This window comes from Salvelinus sp. IW2-2015, linkage group LG15, assembly GCF_002910315.2.
Source record: "Salvelinus sp. IW2-2015 linkage group LG15, ASM291031v2, whole genome shotgun sequence".
Classification (NCBI taxonomy): domain Eukaryota; kingdom Metazoa; phylum Chordata; class Actinopteri; order Salmoniformes; family Salmonidae; genus Salvelinus; species Salvelinus sp. IW2-2015.
This window is the reverse complement of record NC_036855.1, coordinates 39200939-39222583: the sequence shown is the minus strand read 5'-3', so window position 1 is coordinate 39222583 and position 21645 is coordinate 39200939. Positions and strand designations below refer to the sequence as shown.

The window sequence follows — 21645 nt, the reverse complement described above, 5'->3', positions numbered from 1 at the left end:
CTTCAGAGTGTTTTCTATCCAATACTACAAATTATATGCATATCCTAGCTTCTGGGCCTGAGTAACAGGTAGTTTACTTTGGGCACCTCAGTCATCCGAACTTCCGAATACTGCCCCCTATRCCTAAGAAGTTTTAACTCTGAGAAGGGTAATAGGAGGTGATCTGCACTGCATATTAAACTGACATTCTTATTGATATATTCCACGCGTTACTGTCGATCCTCTCTCTCTCTCGCACACGCACTTGCTGTCTTGACTTCTGAATGCTCGGCTTTGAAAAGCCAACTGACATTTACTCCTAAGGTGKWGACCGGTTGCACCTTCTATAACCACTGTTTGTATTYTGTGACCCTGCTGGTCATCTATGAATGTTTGAACAGCTTGAAAAATGATCTAGCCTTTATGGCCACGTACTCTTTATCTCCAACCAGTTCGGATTTAAGTATAACTTTTGTWTGYCTGACGCCTTTAGTGAGAGGTCTAATGCTTTAATATTTAATCATTTCTGCCCTCCGAATTCATATTCATTATATAAATAGGGCCATGTGCAACTTGATATTGGGGGTGCGTCATGTGGCCGTGCCTAACGGGGAAAGGGGGTGCACCATGCGGCCGTGCCTAAGGGGGGATGGAGCCGGTCGGGCACAACCCAGGCGACATGGAGATGCGGGGATCTGAGCTCGGGCGAGAGCCAAAGCCACCCTCCCGGCCCAGAACGCATCGCAGAGGGAAGGGAGAAGCGGAGGGCATGGGCCCCCTACCCTACCCAGTCCTCAGAGTCATAGATACTCCCACCATTTAACCGTGCTTCATTGGTCTGTTTCGCTTGATGGCCTTCCGTTCTGCAATTCTACGGTTATATGTGTTCCCTTTCTTGTAGTGTATCTTATTGCCCGTTTTACTATTGTACTGGGCTTACAGATCGAATCAATCCTTCATCAGATGAACCGCAACATGACGGCTAAAGCGATTGAATTCATGAATGCATTTGAACATTCTACATATTGTGATATTGAAGAGCAAAATTCCTCTCAAGAGAATCAACATTACAGTTACACCAACTGGTAGGCTAATCACACAATTGTACAACATGGTAAGAGATCATGGGAAGAAAGTTACCCCTCTACATACACCTTTCTTTACCGGAATCTCTAAGTGAAAATACTGGCWGATACATAAAAGGTCCTTGTACAGTAGTAGAACTAATTAAATTTAGAGGATTCTAAATTAATATCTAAGGGGCTTTTATAGAATAATGCAGGGCTAATTAAGAAAATTGTTTTAAAATGTATATGTTTACTAAGTAGTCTTGCTTGTCTCAGAGCAGTGCGAAACGGTGCTGAAATAGTTGACCACATGCGGGTAGGCTCTTGCTTGTTGGGGGGGATTTTCACACCTGCAGTAGCTGGGCTATTAAAACAATCGTTGGATAACAGATCGGCTCTCGGGGCTCATTAGCACATGTTACTGTGTGTATCAAGAGATATGCTGGACCCTATGTCAGAGAGTTGTTTTTGGGACCACATCGTGTCTCTTGTTCTGCTAATAGCTCTTGTGAAAAACAAGTGTTTGAAAACATTTTTCCCCCTTCCACCTTTTAGTTTTGGTGATCCTCTCAGCTCAGGCTCATTTCCAAGTCTTCTGGTGGTTACAGTCCTGAAACTTGAACGGGTAGCACCATAAAAAGAGTCTGGCTTGATAACTGTCTGTAAGCCGGAAAAGGGTGTGCTCGGACCAAAACACACTGCCGCCCAGATTTGCATWTCAAAGGAGGGCATAAACTGGGTCAAGACGCAAGCAGAGTAAGTWAACCTTTATTTAGTAAAATAAATTAAAGACCTACAACACCAACGTTAGGCCTACAGTATATCTAAAAATATATTTTTTACATGTAGGTCTCCTGATTTTTAAACCCGATCGAACTTGTTTGGCATCAACTGAAAACATTAATCTGTAACTCCGCCAAGCCTACAGCCKTTTTTGATTTTGTCTGGCATGCCTTTCCAAATAAAATTGAATATTTTWGCTCATATAATTTAAATASGTTMTTCRCCGCCTGACTCTACGCTTATTTTWGTTAAATGCTCGTCACAGACCTTGCTTATTTGAGACCAAAACTAGCGATCAATTTTAGTCGTGACTTTTTATAATCACTTATATTTTAAATGTTTCACTATCAGAAAGAATGTTGGTACTTATTTTGATCCAAAGCCATGAATGAGTGAGTCATTCAGCTTTATGTAGGTGCCAAGGCTATACGACTGCGCCATCAACTTGATTATTTAGCAAACACCKCTTGCTGCTTATATTCAGTCAACACATATATCTTAAGAATATCATGGAATATAATTGAACATTTTCGTTTCTCTTGGAATAAAAACCTTAGCTTACAGCTTCTTCTGACCAAGTAGAAACAAATAAGTGTATTTTTTTCCGGTGTGCGTGCAGGACAGAGGAATAGCAATTCTTACACTATTGTTCAAAATTCAATCACCTTCTTCATCCATCATTCAGTTAATTGAAATGACATTTTGATGTCGTGCACAATTATCAGTTTCTATTTGGTTTATCGCCCATTCATTGTCAGGTAGAGACACATTTAGCGCCTTGGGGCCCAAAAGCATAATCAGTGCTCTAACTCCCCCTTGCTCCAGACCACCGCAATGAAGCAGTGACACAGGGTAACATACTAAACCACAAATTACCTCTTAAGTCCCGCGGCATAATCTCAAAACGTTTAATTGAGGAACCACTGTAGGTTTCCTGATGCAAGAATATGAGGTTCTAAACCGAGCATCAAAGTGCATCCTTGTAGCTCTGTGGGCTAATATAGTAAAATTGTTTGTCTTGGGGTTAGTTGAGCCAATGGTCATGGGGTAAGTTGAGCCAATGGCTACTGTCGTGATTTGACTTTAACATTAATCTGAAGACTTATCTAATTACCTAAATATGTTTAATTGTTACTAGATTTTAAATMAATCATGTAACAATTAACTCATTAGGATCTGGGGCACCARGAGAGCAGTTCTATAAAGAGTTACCATCTCCCAAATTAAACTCTCTAAAGATCTTTACCTATCACATTTAACAGTCAACTTATTAATCATAACCTTATGTCAGATCATCATTCTGAACAGTTGTAACCTTGCATCTGCAAAAACCTGAGCCTTACTTATGATTCAGTACTTCACAAATTGCTTGATTTTTTAAAATTACTAGCTAATTAAATGGTAACACAGAATAAACATACACACTTAATACGTTAAAAACAGGTCCCTAGCGGAATGACAACAATATGGCTGCTTGTTACAAAATAGACGGGGGGGGCAGAGCGGGACAGAGACACTTAACCTAGGTACATTTTAGAAACTACTCTCACTTACAGTAATCATATACTTTACACACGAACCGCCGCCCTTTTGAGTAAGAAATCATGAATGTATTTACGTGAAATGCCGGATCTCTCTCGGTGGACAGGGCCTTGGAAAGGGGGTTGGGCCTTGTCGTGGGACGCTTGTAAGGCTCRGATTGTCCCAAAATGGTTCSAACAAGTCTTCTACTGTTCTTCTCTGTAGTTCTKCAGTATCCGGTGACTTGTCGTGTAGTCCTGAACAGAACTACAGAGTTGATATTCCTTCCATTCGCTCCTGAAGATGCCTCTTTGAAGATGGTTCCCAGTGGGGTGATGAGAGTAGCGTAATACAATGGTTTAACAGAGTAGTAGAATGGTCCCACTTAAATGTGCTTTTCTAGATACTCTACTTAGGACAGTTAATCAGCCGTACCAGTGATTATCCGGGAGGTGAGTTTATCGTCTCTACCTCGTGTTGAGATTCAAAGTTCAGACCACTTTAAACGTGCAGCTCAACTCTTTTCTGGTCTAGTATGTTAATTCTTAACCATCATTTTATACAGTTTGTTCAAATGGGCGGTTCTGTCAGGCTGACACGCTCTCTGACCTCACTCAGGGGCGTGACTTGTCACTATGCAAAGTTTATGTAAAACAATTATCTCTTATGGCTCCTAAAATCACATCCCTCTCTTAACAAAAACACTTTCATACTTTGTCATATTACATGCACATAGGATGGACTCTTCACGCATGTAGTGGGTATACTTTCCAAGTTACAGTATTTCCTTTATAAAAAACGGTATGATGTCACAAAATAACAAACAAAAGGGCATTAGTGTTCTATAGATCGCTTTTGACCATTCCCCATGGTCTATGTTAGAAACATTGTTCCAGTATTTGTTAGTTTTGGCCAATTTGGAGAGGGTGACCTGCATCTAATCCTGTTGATTTACAACTATTCCTTTCCTTTGGAGACGTGAGCTGTTAATCCCCCTGAGTGAAGTTATTCATTGCAAACCTGATCTGTTCGGATCCTCGTGGACAGTCATGACACCACCATACCCCATACAAGTGATTTACAGTTGTCAGTTTTATGCATAGTATTTTTGCCATGTGTCATGCAAATGAACTCTAGATTGTGCATTTGTATTGTTACAGAGCAGAGTAGTAGTGCCCTGTGTATACAAATGTAAAACAAATAGGGGTGTAGCACCCCTTGAGGTTCTTAAGAGAGCAGCCAAGGAAGTGAGAGAAGGGAAGAAGTCCAATCGAGCTGCAGCAAGGGATATTAAAAAGTCTGAATGACATTGAAGAGCTACATTGACAAAAAAGAAAATGAACACCTGTTCGAAAGAGAGGCTATGATAGAGTAGCAGAGCCAGAGGCACATGTCTGTTGACATGGAGTCTGAGCTTGCTAAGCATATCAATAATCTCAGACCAGTTTCATGGGTTTAGTAGCCTCAAATGCAGAGAACTTGCCTATGTATTGGCACATGGACACATCCCTGTCCCAGACAACTGGTCAATAAATGGAAGGCCAAGTTATATTGAACAGGGATATCTATATCTGAATGTAGGCATACAATTAAGATATGCAATATACCACACCCCAATTCCATGAATTAAACTTTGACCTACCATCACCCACTATCACAGGACACTATCACCCACTTACCCCAAGGCGGTTCAACTTACCCTGTCCCTATGCTCAACTTAGCCCGTACCCGGGGTAAGTTGTGCCAAGAGACTGCTTTTTTTGGAAAAGCTATGTTTTCTAAACACATGTTTTACATCAGTTCTGATTATTTTCAGGTGTACAAGACATCCTGAAATCTATGTAGTTATCTTTCTTAGGAAGAATGATGATTTCCCTTGACGTAGTGGTGCTGAATGTAAAGAATGTGTCAACATACCCCACTCTCCCCAACTGTATGTGTCTGACTCATCACTGCACTGAGTTAGTCACATCACATTCCCAAAGACTGCTGATGCTGTACATCAAATAATACTTAGCCACTGTCAGCATGTAGCAGAAGCCTGATCGCATATCAGTTTGTGCTTAAGCCTCTTTTGGGTTTGTGTTTGCGGCATAACAACAAATGAAGGAGTTGGCTGAAGCACAAACTGATCTGCAGCCAGGCTGCTTCTGCTTAGATTCAGACCCCAAAACAATTTGAGTTTTATATAGTCAATTCTCCTCTCATTCTTTGGGCTTGTATTGACTATAGAGGACASTAGTTTCTACTCTGTAAGGCAAGCATAGAGATTGGTGCCCAGAGGTATTTGGGTCCTTTGGGACAAAGACTTACAGCCAGATTAGTAGAATCAACCCTTTTGCCCAGTCATGGCATTAGCTTAACCCAACAGGATAGGTTCAGTAGTGGGGGACTAAAGGTAACTGAGCTTTGGCCCTGTCAGCCTTCCTAGCCTGCCTTACCCACAACCTCRGAAATTAAACTGTCCTAAACCATTAGATACTATGTGGTTGGGTAGACATTCATTTGTTGCATTGCTAATCTATAGATACTGTCTTTAAACTCTCATCATTAAACTTTCTCTCTCTCTGGGGGCTGGTGGGTTATTTCTTATGCAGATCTGCCATTACCATATTTCCTCAGAGGACAGATGGCAAGCACGACTTTCGGGTATGGAACATACAGCTGATTCGCTATGCCGGTTACAAGCAGCCCGATGGTCAGATTCTGGGAGACCCAGCCAACGTGGAATTCACTGAGGTAGAGTAAAAAGACACTGTGGTCCCTGTTATTCAAAGTMAATTATTGTTCATAACAGCATGGAATATGTGTCCCTCATGGGATTTGAATCCTCAAACGTTGCCTTGTCAGGTTCAACCCACTGAACCACTTACAGTAGATCACAAAACCTGAAAGTGTTCAATGTCTTTATATAGCATGCCTCCGAGCAAGGCCAAAGCTCTGACTAAAACTGGAGTGGAAACTACCAAACAGGAGTTACACATCTACTTGAGTGAGTCCACCTAAAATGTTTATGTAATGTTTTGGTTACTAGATCTGCATCCAGCAGGGCTGGAAGGCTCCCAAGGGTCGTTTTGACGTGCTGCCCCTCCTGCTGCAATCCAATGGGAACGACCCAGAGCTGTTTGAGATCCCTCAAGACCTTATTCTGGAGGTGCAGATCACCCATCCCAAGTGAGTTAGACGACACACACACACACATGTCCAAGTGTCATAACAGAGTGATACAGGAATAGAGGCTGGGTTGGGGTGTGTTCCAATTGTCACGCTAACATACCACACAGACACACACCCACAATGTCACCAGTCTTCAGGCACAGAGGGAGTTTCATCCCCAGCACATGGCATCCTCTATCAAACAAGCTCCCAGAACTGTCCTTCGCCACCCCCCATCTCCCCCTGCATCAGTTTAGTTGGCCTCAACTCTGTTGCCATGAAGCTGTGATGGCTCTCTGCTACTGCGTAGACCGTCCCCCATGGGCCACTCAGAGCCTGTGTAGCACCAGGTAGATGGATGTAGGGCCAGTACTTTCAGAAGCGATTGCAGGTGTTTTTGCTGTGAGCATGTGATAATGTTAGTTTTGGCTGCGCTCCTGTACTTCTTGGCTGTGTATCTACTAACCACAGTGTAGGAGCAAATTGCCTTGTAGAACAATACACACCACATCACAGTAGGCAGATATCTAGCATCTCTTGGAGAAATCCTTCATTTCTTTGTACATGCATACAGTATTTTCTTTCCATGACGTGCTATACAAACTTTCAATATCAYAATGTAAGCTTGTCACTAATCTCTTCCCACGGCTTTTTACAGTTTATTGTCATGAATCTTGTCCTGGAGGCAGAACTGAGTGATTTCCGCTTAGATTGCAAAGTCAAAATAGGCTATATTGTAAAAATGTAGCAGTGTGGTTTAAAATCWGATTTTATGACTGTGGCTGTGCCAACTACTGACCGCTTTGCAGAGATGCCTCCAGAACAAGATCCACGCTAATATGTCGGCTTTTCACCAAGATAAGAATGTGCACTTTTACATCGATTCAGAATGTAAAATGTTCAACGACTTGTTGAGATGGAAGCACCTTGTGTTGAACAACAGAAGCCAAGTCAGCTTCAATTTAAGCTGTATATAATATGTACCCTTAAACATCCTCTACATACCTTGACAGCGAACCTATTTATTTGAATCAATTAGTCATGATATGACACATTCACCATCACTCCTCCAAACCTTGACTGTTCATTTGAACGTATCTCTTTGTCTTTCTATGCTTGTGGATACAGGTATGATTGGTTCAAGGACTTGAATCTGAAGTGGTACAGCCTACCTGCTGTATCTAGCATGCTGCTAGAGGTGGGGGGGCTGGAATTCACCGCCTGTCCGTTCAGTGGCTGGTACATGGGTACAGAGATCGGAGTCAGGGACTTCTGTGACAGCTCTCGTTACAACATCTTGGAGGTATTATGATCATTTTCTAAAGCATTTKTAAACATTTATAAGCATCCCTTCGGTGGCTGGTACATTGGCACCGAGATTGGTGTCAGGGACTTTAACAGCTCTCGTTACAATGGTTAAATGCCACTATTTTGACATTCGAATGAGACCATGAGGTTTTACAGTGTTACATATGTTATGCTTGGGGTTTGCAAGGGAATTCGRGAGTTGTGAGAACCTTTTACTATAATATTTACTATGATATTTACTAGAATCTATAATATGTTTTACTGTAATCTGTTAGGGCTTTTAAATAAATGTTATGATACGTCTTCAATACTTACCAGTGTGGCGGATTAATCTGATATCATGACAGCATACATGCAGAGCTAACATTCATCACTTATACTCTCAATATTCATGCAATAGGTTTCCATAACACATCAGAATATACACGGAGTATACCAAACATTAAGAACACCTGKTCTTTCCATGACAAACTGACCAGGTGAATCCAGGTGAAAGCTATGATCCCTTATGGATGTCACTTGTTAAATCTTCTTCAATCAGTGTAGATGAAGGGGAGGAGACAGGTTAAAGAAGGATTTTTAAACCTTGAGACATGGATTGTGTATGTGTGCCATTCAGAGGGTGAATGGTCGAGACAAAATATTTGAGTGCCTTTGAATGGGGTATGGTAGTAGGTTCCAGGCGCACCAGTTTATGTCAAGAACTGCAACGCTGCTGGGTTTTTCATGGTCCAGAYTTTCCCGTCTGTATCAAGAATAGTCCACCACCCAAAGAACATGCAGCCAACTTGACACAACTGTGGGAAGCATTGGCGTCAACATGGGCCAGCATCCATGTGGAACACTTTCGACACCTTGTAGAGTCTATGCCCTGAATAATTGAGTCTGTTCTGAGGGCAAAAAGGGGGGGGGGTGTAATGTTTGGTATACTCTGTATTTAATTATTTTATTTGTTTTATATCAAAATGGATAGTTTTCCTGGGAACAGCAAGTCTTCACTCTATTGTTGGTCCGATGATATCTTGTTTTTTCACAAACAGTATGCCGCAGCATGGTGACTAGAGCATGTCAAGCTTAGAGGCTGTAGATATAATACATGGATAAAATATGTACGGATCTGGTTGTGCTGTTGGTATTCAGCCAACGTATTAGCATAACCATTATAATGACGGTAATATTTTGTTTTCAGAGTTCCAAGGCGTAGGGTAACTTCAGCTGTTCTCAGTCATTTCCCCTCATCTCATGTTCCCATCTCAAGCCCCATGCACTCCCTTCTGCTAAATGCAGGTTTACCCATATACAGAATTGTTATGATAGATGTGAGCTACTATGGTAAATGTTCTTATTTTAATGCAGAACATGAGGTACTTCTAAAAGGGTTGTTTTTTTACTTTAATGTCTCCATTTTAGAACATTTCTCCATTATAGAATGTAAAATGATGTCTTTAGGGTATTCAGGCTAATTGTGAAATGTGATTTGATACTGACTGCAACCACTTCCCCGTCACTCAGGATAGCCTTATCACAACCTGCTTACATGAGGGATAGCATTAGTTGCTTGTCTTCATTGTACTGTATTTGATTGTCAATTTTCTATGTAGCTTTACAAACAACAGGACTTACCTGTCACGTAGGTTTTTCACACCAGTTTACTTGAAGGATAATGTTGAATGCTTATCTTCAATGTAACAGTGAATACGATAGCATTTTGTGAACAGCGATAAGAAGAGTAAAATGTCACCCTAATTGAAATCTCACTTATCCTGTTTGTGCCGTCTGGCAGATAAGGCAGAGACATGATCTCTCCACTTCTGATGGTCTAAAGCCTGTTTGGCAGTATGGCCCCAACTTAGCTTCAGTTCTTTCAATTATTTGTCACCATGGGGATAAACCAGAATTTGTCAGAGTACCTCGAATAACCAATCATACACGTCTGTTRGAGACAGACTGGTCGAGTGGCGAATGAGGGAGCCCCTAACCTCATACTAATGAGCRACTCGCCTGCCCTCTTCCTCACAGAACAGTTATAGTTTACTCTCTTCAGCACGGCTTGATCGGTTTTCCTGTAACTTTTTACAGTGGCGTTAAGGTTTCACCGCCGAGTGCAGGGTTATCTTTTTTGTTGGGTGACTTCACCAAAAGGAACATTTTTGCTTCCMGTAAGAATTTGCTTCACCGCTTTTATTCCTTCATCTCCTGTTGTAGCTAGCGTCAAACTGCTAGCTGCMGAGACTTGGCTAGCTTAGCTGCAAGGCTTAGCTAACCTGGCTAGCTCTCGGGCAAGGCTAGCTATCCTACCGACTAGCTTATCCACCTGGAAGGGTAGAATTACTAGTTTGCTCGCTCGTTTAGTTAKATCCTCCACCGGCGTTGAGTAGACTGTCCATCCTAGCATCACTGCTTATTGGTCGAGAGCCACTCTTTTGTTTGTAAGAGCAATAGCGCTAGCTTCCTTTGGATAACTTTGTGCTAACTAGCTATGCTACCAGCCCATGTGGTGATCGCCAGCTATGTAAACATTGTTTATAGGATTAGCTTATCCTGCTAGCACTGTGCTAACTAGCTAGGCTTCTAGCCCAAGTGGCGAACTCTAGTCTCTTTTCCCTTTGTTCTCGGATTAGCTGTTTCTTGGAACCATGGAACCTGCTAGCACGGCCCAGTGGGTACCAAGCAAGGCCCATGTACCAGCACAACCATGTCAATGCAGGGTGACCATTTCGGGTAAGGACACACTCCCTGTGTGTCGTCTGCCTGGGTGTCTAACACMCGGAAGCAGTGTTCAGTGTCATGCATCCATTGTGTGTTTCTTTGCTGTGAACACCCTCTGCTGTAGAGTGCACAGAGCAGCCCAATGTGGTTRGTCCCACGCTTAACTTGAGCGATGAGACTGCCTCGCAGACCCAGCCCTCATGGGCTGACATCATGGATGGCTACCCCAAGGAACTTCACCGACTTTTCCAGGGCTTTGCCCCAGAGGAAGGGGAAGGGGGGGGGSCTCTTCATCGACTAGGATAATGGCGACCTCCTCCAGACAGCGGCGGAGGACGAGGGGCAAGCCGCTCTGCCGCTCTTCCGCCTTTAGCAGAGCATCAATAGCAGATGACAGATATTCACTCATTTATGTCTGGAAACGGGCAGCGACCAGACTCAGTATTGAGTGGCCCAAACCCACGGGGTGGCAGCGTGGAAAGGGACTGATACGGCAAACTCCTCACAGCTATCCCCAGCTTGCCTTGGGAAGCCAAATGCAATTGGTATAAACCTTTAACTGGCACGGTCCAAACCAGACTTGTGTGTTTTTAGACCACCTTTACTCCACACACAGAGACGCATACACTGCTCTCCCAAGCCCTACATTTGGCAAATCTGACCATAACTCTATCCTCCTGCTTACATGCTAAAACTAAAGCAGGAAGTACCAGTGACTCGCTCAATACYGAAGTGGTCCGATGATGCAGATGCTACACTGCTGTTTTTCTAGCACAGACTGGAATATGTTCCGTYATTCATCCAATGGCATTGAGGAGTATACCACCTCTGTCACCGGCTTCATCAATGAYTGCATTGAGGACGTTGTCCCCACAGTGACCGTATGTACATATCCCAACCAGAAGCCATTGATTACAGGCAACATCCTCACCAAGCTAAAAGCAAGAGCTGCCTCTTACAAGGAGCAGGACACTAATCTGGAKARTTATAAGAAATCCTGCTATGCCCTCAGATGAACCATCAAACAGGCAAAGCGTCWATATTGGACTAAGATTGAATTCTACTACACCGGCTCTGCCGTTCGTCAGATGTGGCAGGGCTTGCAAACTATTACGGACTACAAAGGGAAACCCAGCCGTGATTTGCCCAGTGACGCGAGSCTACCAGCGGAGCTAAKTGCCTTTTATGTTCGCTTCGAGGCAAGCAACACTGAAGCATGCATGAGAGCTTTTCCGGACGACTGTGATCACARTCTCCATAGCCGGTGTGAGCAAGACTTTTAAACGGGTCAACATTCARAAGGRAGAGGGGCCAGACGGATTGCCAGGGCGTGTACTCAGAGCATGCGCGGACCAACTGGCAAGTGTCTTCACTGACATTTTCAACCTCTCCCTGACTGAGTCTGTAATACCAACATTTTTCAAGCAGACCACCAGTCCCTGTGCCCAAGAACACTAAGGTAACCTGCATAAATGACTACCAACCCATAACACTCACGTCGGTAGCCATGAAGTGCTTTGAAAGACTGGTTATGGCTCACAACACCATCATCCCGGAAATCCTAGAGCCACTCCAATTCACATTACCGCACCAATAGATCCACAGATGACGCAATCTCAATCGCACTCCATACTGCCCTTTCCCACCTGGACAAAAGGAACACATATGTGAGAATGCTGTTCATTGACTACAGCTCAGTGTTCAACACCATAGTGCCCACAAACTCATCACTAAGCTAAGGACCCTGGGACTAAACACCTCCCTCTGCAACTGMATCCTGGATTTCCTGARGGGCCGCCACCAGGTGGTAAGGGTAGGCAACAACATATCCGCCACGCTGATCTTCAACACCGGTTCCCCTCAGGGGTGTGTMCTTAGTCCCCTCCTGTACTCCCTGTTCCCTCGACTGCGTGGCCAAGCATGACTCCAACACCGTCAGTTTGCTGATGACACAACAGTGGTAGGACTGATCACCGACAATGATGAGACAGCCTATATGGAGGAGGTAAAAGACCTGTCAGTGTTGTGCCAGGCCAACAACGTCTCCRTCAATGTGAGCAAGACAAAGGATATGATCGTGGACTACAGGAAAAGGAGGGCCTAAAAGGCCCCCATTTACATCGACGGGGCTGAAGTGGAGCGGGTCGAGAGTTTCAAGTTCCTTGGTGTCCACATCACCAACAAACTATCATGGTCCAAACATACCAAGACAGTCYTGAAAAGGGCACGACAACACCTTTTTCCCCCTCAGGAGAATGAAACAATTTGGCATGGGTCCCCAGATCCTCAAAGTTCTACAGCTGCACCACCGAGAGCATCCTGACRGGTTGCATCACCGCCTGGTATGGCAACTGCTRGGTATCTGACTGTATGGCGCTACAGAGGGTAGTGCGTACCGCCCAGTACATCATTGGGGCCAAGCTTCCTGCCATCCAGGACCTACAGTGGTTCCTCCTTTAAAAGTTGCGTGCTTGCACCGCGGGACTTAGAGGTACCCAGGGTCACAGCTTCATTGCTCCAGACCACCACAAGGGGGAGTTAGAGCACTCATTGGGCATTTGGGTCCCAAGGTTTTTATATGACCAATCATATTGAGTGGTTCCAATAACGAATTTTGATGCGAGCCTTCCTTGTGGCGTTCTTCAACAAAGGTGGCTGACAAAACATTACGGTGGAACCAGATGTAAGTTGTTATAACGTCATAATGAGTCAAGCAAAACATTTACAATTGAGAGGAATATGTTAGTTAATGTAGAGACAAAAGTTTGTGCATATTCTTTTYTCATAAAGTTAATTTACGAAAATCGCTATTTAGCAAGTTGTCTGACTAGCTAACATTWGCCAGCTAGCTAGTGTTAAGAGAATGAATTTGTAATTCGTGTTGTTTAATGTTTTTGGGACTCCTGGGAACCAGCAAACCAGGCTGTCATCTTGTGAAACGGTGGATGTAAAGAATCTAGCTAGCTAAAGCATTTACTGCAAATTGAATGTACAATTGTGTAAGCTTGCCTTGCAATTTAGTTGYAYWAACATAGCTAGCTAACTATTTACTTGATTATTGTGTAGTGGAGGATAAAAATAACTGTATGCTTATGGATGTGTAGCTAGCTACAGTATGTAACCGTTCTGTGTATGAACCCTAAAACATTAGGTTCTGAACTAATATTCATACCAATCTATGAACCTCAGCTATCATAGTTGTTGTATCAACTTCAAGTCTGAATGGCATTAATGAAGCCTATGGATAGAGTKGAATATAATAACGTTATTGTGCCAAGAATGCAAGTCCTATATACACATGTACTGTAGTTATTACCACGCATGAGATTCCCACATTGCAGCCTGTATATTGAATATATACACTGATCATGTACTCTTCCTAGGCAAATAAAGGTGCGATTCAGGTATGAATCTCAGACATTAATTTTCAGTCATATCAAACTCCATTATTTGAATGATGCTGTGTCTGTCTGCTTGTATGTATTACAATTATACACTTCAACAGTGTTTACCACTCCTGCTCCTGGGACATCAACGATTACACATGGTAACTATGCAATAGACTAGAAACATGATTGATTTYTAATTCATATATACAGAAAAAAACTATGCATATCCAACTCCCTTCATCTGCATTAATCTGAGAACACAGGATAGTATTTCAATGAGATACTTAATTTCAACCAGTGGAGAATGTGAAACGCTTTATTGAAAGAAGTTCATTATCCAGGTGTTATAAATGCATTATAATTATAATAATTGTAATATTATAAATACAAGTTCAGTCTGTACTTCAATGCACATATGGTGTGCATTTTAAAACGAGGAAGAAAGACGAGGTGGGGAGAGAGGTAAGAACAGCGGCAGACAGCATATGATTCATGAATTACAGTGCTACCCCAATATTCTCTCAGTTCGTCACAATTGCGGTGTCTCCTAACCAGCCTTAGGCCCCCAGTTGGCCCGAAGGTTATCTTAAGTGCGGGTGAGGTGACGATGAAGGGACTGGCTTCCTCTCTCACATCAAAACATACCTGCAGACGACATGATTAAGCCTTGTTTTTTTATTCTAACACGGTCAGTCATCTTAAATCAGGAGGTGAAATGCAAAACTGTCCTTGGATCATTAACTCTGGGACAACTGGGTCTATATTTCAATGTAAAGCACTCTCTTTAATAATACTTCCTGTTGACCCGACCATGTGACATCTCATCTATGATCATGCTGTGCCCTCTGTGTCAGCCAGTTCAGATGCGGGAGGGGTTCACCAAAACAGCTGATATAACCTAGAGGATTTAGGGAGAAGGGGGAGAGGGATGAACATGTACAACAAGACATGCAGAGATGGAGAAAAAGAACACAGGACAGTTTAATTACCTCTGGGTATGGACACTTTTGCCAGCAATGAAGCTTCCACGGCCTGTTTCTCAGACAGTGAACAATCTGGCAATATCTACATGTTTGACCCCTTGGTCAGCTCACTCTCTGAAAGTAAAGAAAACAGCTTATTTTTTATAGATATGAAAACAATAACTGAGATATGACCGTTCAATCTAAAGCAACAGATGTCATTTTTAGGATACGTCAATACAGCCCAGTTGTCACGCCCTGACCTTAGAGATCCTTTTTAATTCTCTATTTTGGTTAGGTGGGTAGTRTAGTTTTTTCATTTCTATGTTGGCCTGGTATGGTTCCCAATCAGAGGCAGCTGTCTATCGTTGTCTCTGATTGGGGACCATATTTAGGCAGCCTTTTCCCACTGGGTTTTTGTGGGATCTTGTCTATGTCTAGTTGCCTGCGAGCACTACATTAGTTTCACGTTTRGTTTTGCGCTTTATTGGTCCATTAATTCAACCAACGATCGCGACACCAGTGCTGCTTACCTGAGATGCCATCTTCGTAGGTGTCCGCTTTGACTTCCTTTGTGTCGGAAGAAAGTTGCTTTCAGAACAGAACAATTATTTTTGATTGAAAACAAAAAGGTTTTGCTCTCGACACAAATGTACCTCCATAGCATATAACAATTTGCCTGTGAATAACCACACCTTCATAGAAACTACAGTATGGAGAATTCTTGACGCACAACCGAAAATGCTGCCATATCCTGCCAGCATGCCCGCAGGCGAGCCACTCAGGAGCAGAATGATGACACGTGGAAGAGGGAAAGGAATGCGATAGGAACAGCAATTTGTTGCAAGTTGGGGAGCAGGGCTAATAGCTGAATAGACTATTCAATTTACTAAAGATTTGCCCTAACGACCAAGGGGTAGCTTTCTACTCAATGTAATAAAGTAATGACTTTTCAAATAAGTTACCTTGCACGTTATGTTGGCTGACAATTTGTTAGCTACGCTGTCCTTACGAACCACATAGCATATCATTACAACAGTAGGTACCAGTATGTTAGCTAGSTACCTAACGTTAGTAGTTCTAAATAAAACTTGCCAGTATATTTCCATCCCTAACTATAACATTTTCCGACAAGATAGAACTGCCAAAGGGGGTGGAGTTAGCCTGCAGAGTTCTGTCTTACTATCCAGGTCTGTGCCCAAACAATTTGAGCTTCTACTTTTAAAAATCCACCTTTCTAGAAACAAGTCTCTCACAGTTGCCACTTGCTATAGACCACCTTTTTCCCCCAGCTGTGCCRTGGACACCATKTGTGAATTGATAGCCCRGATCTATCTCCAGAGCTTGTGCTGTTAGGTGACCTAAACTGGGACATGCTTAACACCCCGGCCATCCTACAATCTAAGCTTGATGCCCTCAATCTCACACAAATTATTAATGAACCTACCAGGTTCAACCCCAAATCCCTAAACACAGGCACCCTCATAGATATCATCCTAACCAACCTGCCCTCCAAATACACCTCTGCTGTCTAAACCAGGATCTCAGCGGTGCCTCATTGCCTGCGTCCGTAATGGGTCTGCGGTCAAACGACCACCCCTCATCACTGTCAAACGCTCCCTAAAACACTTCTGCGAGCAGACCTTTCTAATCAACCTGGCCCCGGTATCCTGGAAGGATATTGACCTCATTCCATCAGTAGAGGATGCCTGGTTATTCTTTAAAAATGCTTTCCTCACCATCTTAAATAAGCATGCCCCATTCAAAAAATGTAGAAACACACCTGACTGCCCTTGTCCAGCACAAAAACATCCTGTGGCGTACTGCATTAGCATCGAATAGCCCCCGCAGTACACAACTTTTCAGGGAAGTTAGGAACCAATATACACAGGCAGTTAGGAAAGCAAAGGTTAGCTTTTTCAAACAGAAATTTGCATCCTGTAGTATTAACTCCAAAAAGTTCTGGGACACTGTAAAGTCCATGGAAAATAAGAACACCTCCTCCCAGCTGCCCACTACACTGAGGCTAGGAAACACTGTCACCACTGATAAATCCACTATAATRGAGAATTTCAATAAGCATTTTTCTACAGCTGGCCATGCCTTCCYCCTGGCTACCCCTATTCTGGTCAACAGCCCTGCACCCCCCACAGCAACTTGCCCAAGCCTCCCCCATTTCTCCTTCACCCAAATCCAGATAGCTGATGTTCTGAAAGAGCTGCAAAATCTGGACCCCTACAAATCAGCAGGGCTAAACAATCTGGACCCTCTCTTTCTAAAATTATCTGCCGAAATTGTTATTACTAGCTTGTTCAACCTCTCTTTCGTATCATCTGAGCCAAGTTGACAAACAGATCACCGACCATTTCGAATCCCACCGTACCTTCTCCTCTATGCAATCTGGTTTCCGAGCTGGTCATGGGTGCACCTCAGCCWCACTCAAGGTCCTAAACGATATCATAACCGCCATCGATAAGAGACAGTACTGTGCAGCTGTATTCATCGACCTGGCCAAGGCTTTCGACTCTGTCAATCACCACATTCTTATCGGCAGACTCAACAGCCTTGGTTTCGCAAACGACTGCCTCGCCTGTTTCACCAACTACTTCTCAGATAGAGTTCAGTGTGTCAAATTGGATGGCATGTTGTCCGGACCTCCGGCCGTCTCTATGGGGGTTCAATCCTCAGGCCGACTCTTTTCACTGTATACATCAATGATGTTGCTCTTGCTGCTGGTGATTCTCTGATCCACCTCTATGCAGACGACACCATTCTGTATACTACTGGCCCTTCTTTGGACACGGTGTTAATAAACCTCCAGATGAGCTTCAATGCCATACAACTCTCCTTCCGTGGCCTCCAACTGCTCTTGAATGCAYGCAAAACTAAATGCATGCTCTTCAACCGATCGCTGAAAAACGGCTTAAGAACATTGGCTAAACTGGAACACTAGCGCGAGCCCATAGCAAWTTAATGAAATCGAATGTTCGCAGAGCCTGTTTTGACTGGAGTGATGCTTAGAATTCCATAAAAAATGAATCCCTTTTTTATTTTACCACTACAATCTGTTCGTCGGACGAAACTGGAAAAAAACTACTTGTGTAGAAAGTAAACATCCGCACCTCGATGGTGTCAACTGTGTTTATGTCTGCGTAAWGAAAAAGTAGGGATAAAATAAGCATTTCTGTCTATTTCTGGTCTAGGGATCGATGACAAACAAGCTCACTTACATAATTACAAAGAGGAGATTCTCCTGATTTTAAAATGGTGCAAGTGTAACAGTTTTAGCTTTCGTTCCTCTCCTCGTCCCTACCTGGGCTCAAACCAGGGACCCTCTACACACATAGACAACAGCTACCCTTGAAGCATCGTTACCCGTCGCTCCACAAAAGCCGCGGCCCTTGCAGAGCAAGGGGAACAACTACTTCCAGATCTCAGAGTGAGTGACGTTACCGATTTGAAACGCTATTAGCGTGCACCCCGCTAACTAGCTCAAATCAAATTTGATTTGTTACATACAAATGGTTAGCAGATGTTAATGCGAGTGTAGCGAAATGCTTGTGCTTCTAGTTCCGACCATGCAGTAATATCTAACAAGTAATCCAACCTAACAATTTCACAACAACTACCTTATACACACAAGTGTCAAGGAATGAATAAGAATATGTACATAAAAATATATGAATGAATGATGGCCGAATGGCATAGGCAAGATGCAGTAGATGGTAGAAAGTACAGTATATACATATGAGATGAGTAATGTAGGGTATGTAAACATTATATAAAGTAGCATTGTTTAAAGTGGCTAGTGATACATTTCTTACATAAATTTTTCCATTATTAAAGTTGCTAGAGTTGAGTCAGTATGTTGGCAGCAGCCACTCAATGTTAGTGATGGCTGTTTAACAGTCTGATGGCCTTGAAATAGAAGCTGTTTTTCGGTCCGCCGTCCCCGCCTTTGATGCACCTGTACCTTGCCTCTGATGATAGCTGGGTGAACAGGCAGTGGCTCGGGTGGTTGTTGTCCTTGATGATCTTTTTGGCCTTCCTGTGACATCGGGTGGTGTAGGTGTCCTGGAGGGCAGGTAGTTTGCCCCCGGTGATGCGTTGTGCAGACCTCACTACCCTCTGGAGAGCCTTATGGTTGTGGGCGGAGCAGTTGCCGTACCAGGCGCGTGATACAGCCCGACAGATGCTCTCGATTGTGCATCTGTAAAGTTTGTGTTTTTGGTGACAAGCCAGAATTTCTTCAGCCTCCTGAGGTTGAAGAGGCGCTGCTGCGCCTTCTTTACCACGCTGTCTGTGTGGGTGGACCATTTCAGTTTGTCTGTGATGTGTACGCCGAGGAACTTAAAACTTTCCACCTTCTCCACTACCCTCCCCTCTGCTGTTTCCTGAAGTCCACGATCATATCCTTTGTTTTGTTGACATTGAGTGTGAAGTTATTTTCCTGACACCACACTCCGAGGGCCCTCACGTCCTCCCTGTAGGCCGTCTCGTCGTTGTTGGTAATCAAGCCTACCACTGTAGTGTCGTCTGCAAACTTGATGATTGAGTTGGAGGCGTGCATGGCCACGCAGTCATGGGTGAACAGGGAGTACAGGAGAGGGCTGAGAACGCACCCTTGTGGGGCCCCTGTGTGAGGATCAGCGGGGTGGAGATGTTGTTACCTACCCTCACCACCTGGGGATGGCCCGTCCGGAAGTCCAGGACGAAGTTGCACAGGGCGGGGTCGAGACCCATTAATGAGAGTTTGGAGGGTACTATGGCGTTAAATGCTGAGCTGTAGTCGATGAACAGCATTCTTACATAGGTATTACTCTTGTCCAAATGGGTTAGGGCAATGTGCATTGCGATTGCGTCGTCTGTGGACCTATTGGGGCGGTAAGCAAATTGGAGTGGGTCTAGGGTGTCAGGTAGGGTGGAGGTGATATGGTCCTTGACTAGTCTCTCAAAGCACTTCATGATGACGGAAGTGAGTGCTACTGGCGGCAGTCATTTAGCTCAGTTACCTTAGCTTTCTGGAACAGGAACAATGGTGGCCCTCTTGAAGCATGTGGGAACAGCACTGGATAAGGATTGATTGAATATATCCGTAAACACAACCAGCCAGCTGGTCTGCGCATGCTCTGAGGACGCGCCGGGGATGCCGTCTGGGCCTGCAGCCTTGCGAGGGTTAACACGTTTTAAATGTTTTACTCACGTTGGCTGCAATGAAGGAGAGCCTGCAGGTTTTGTTAGCGGGCCGTGTCAGTGGCACTGTATTGTCCACAAAGCGAGAAAGAAGTTGTTAGTTTGTCTGGGAGCAAGACATCGTGGTCCGCGACGGGGCTGGTTTTTCTTTTGTAGTTTATTTGATTGCCTTGTGGAGGGAATAGCTACGCTGTTTGTATCGGTCATGTTTCCGGTCACCTTGCCCTGATTAAAAGCAGTGGTTCGCGCTTTCAGTTTTGCGCGAATGCTGCCAACAATCATGGTTTCGGTTGGGGAATGTTTTTAATAGACGTTGTGGTACAACATCACCGATGCACTTGCTAATAAACTCGCTTACCGAATCAGCGTATTCATCAATGTTGTTGTCGACGCTATGCGGGAACAGATCCCAGTCCACGTGATCGATGCAATCTGAAGCGTGGAATCCGATTGGTCGGGACCAGCGTTGAACAGACCTGAGCACAGGTTTCCCGGTTTTAGTTTCTGTCTATAGGCTGGGAGCAACCAAAATGGAGTTGTGGGCAGCTTTTCCAAAAGGCGGGCGGGGGAGGGCTTTATATGCGGCGCGGAAGTTAGAATAACAATGATCCAGCGTTTGCCAGCCCGGGTCGCTCAATCAATTATGCTGGTAAAATTTATGGAGCCTTGTTTTCAGATTAGCCTTGTTAAAATCCCCAGCTACAATAAATGCAACCTCAGGATATGTGGTTTTCAGTTTACAGAGTCAAATGAAGTTCTTTCAGGGCCGTCGTGATGTGTCTGCTTGGGGGAATATATACGACTGTGATTATGATCGAAGAGAATTCTCTGCACTAAAATAAAGCCTGTTTTTTTGCGATTACTTCAAAACGACTGCCTTACCAGCTCTGTTAGGGCGAGTAAAAATGGTCAGGGTCTCATTTGTGTCTGGAAGTAGCTAGCCAACATTAGCTTGGGTTATTGACGCCGTCAACGCTCAAATCATCCCAACTCCTCAGCCCGAACGTCCAGTGTGCGCTCCGAGAGCGAAACGGTCTGAATTTACAAACGGACAATTTTTCTCTGAATGAAACACCATAATATTAATCAAATTAATTAAGCCAAATTTCTTAAAATCAAATCCCATATACTATGTTATTACAAAAAGGTTTTAAATTCTCTGGTAATGCCCAATACAGAATACTGTAATGAAACAGGCAGGGAGCAGGTCTCGAACCCTCGACCTTCTAGCCCGAAGCTCCAGCGCACTATCGACTGTGCTGCAAAAGCAAATGCCCGAGCGGCAGACTCGATATCCGCGTTATAAAACCCGAGGTCGTACACTACTCCTCCTTTCAAAGAGCGCATCCTCGCGCTAGCTTGCGACTCAACGTCTTTATAGGAACGTGATCACCGGCCAAGCACACGCACTGTTGTGGATGCAAGGTCCGATCATTTCTGACACCAATGTAATGAAACACAATGAGTCACTTTACCCCTACCTACATGTACAAATTATCTCGACTAACCTGTACCCCGCACATTTACTCGGTACAGGGCCCCCTGTATATAGCCTGTTTTGGTAATCTCTCTCCGTTG

At 43.8% G+C, this 21645-nt stretch overlaps 1 protein-coding gene across 2 annotated transcripts in view; it reads left to right on the top strand.

The window, feature by feature from the left end:
* nos1 (nitric oxide synthase 1 (neuronal)) overlaps nucleotides 1–21645 on the top strand; it is a 76593-nt gene that overhangs the window by 23002 nt on the left and 31946 nt on the right. For both annotated transcript variants that reach the window (XM_024002447.1, XM_024002446.1), the window contains 3 exon segments: nucleotides 5948–6089; nucleotides 6385–6524; nucleotides 7635–7809. In XM_024002447.1, the coding sequence (XP_023858215.1) occupies nucleotides 5948–6089; nucleotides 6385–6524; nucleotides 7635–7809 (457 nt within the window).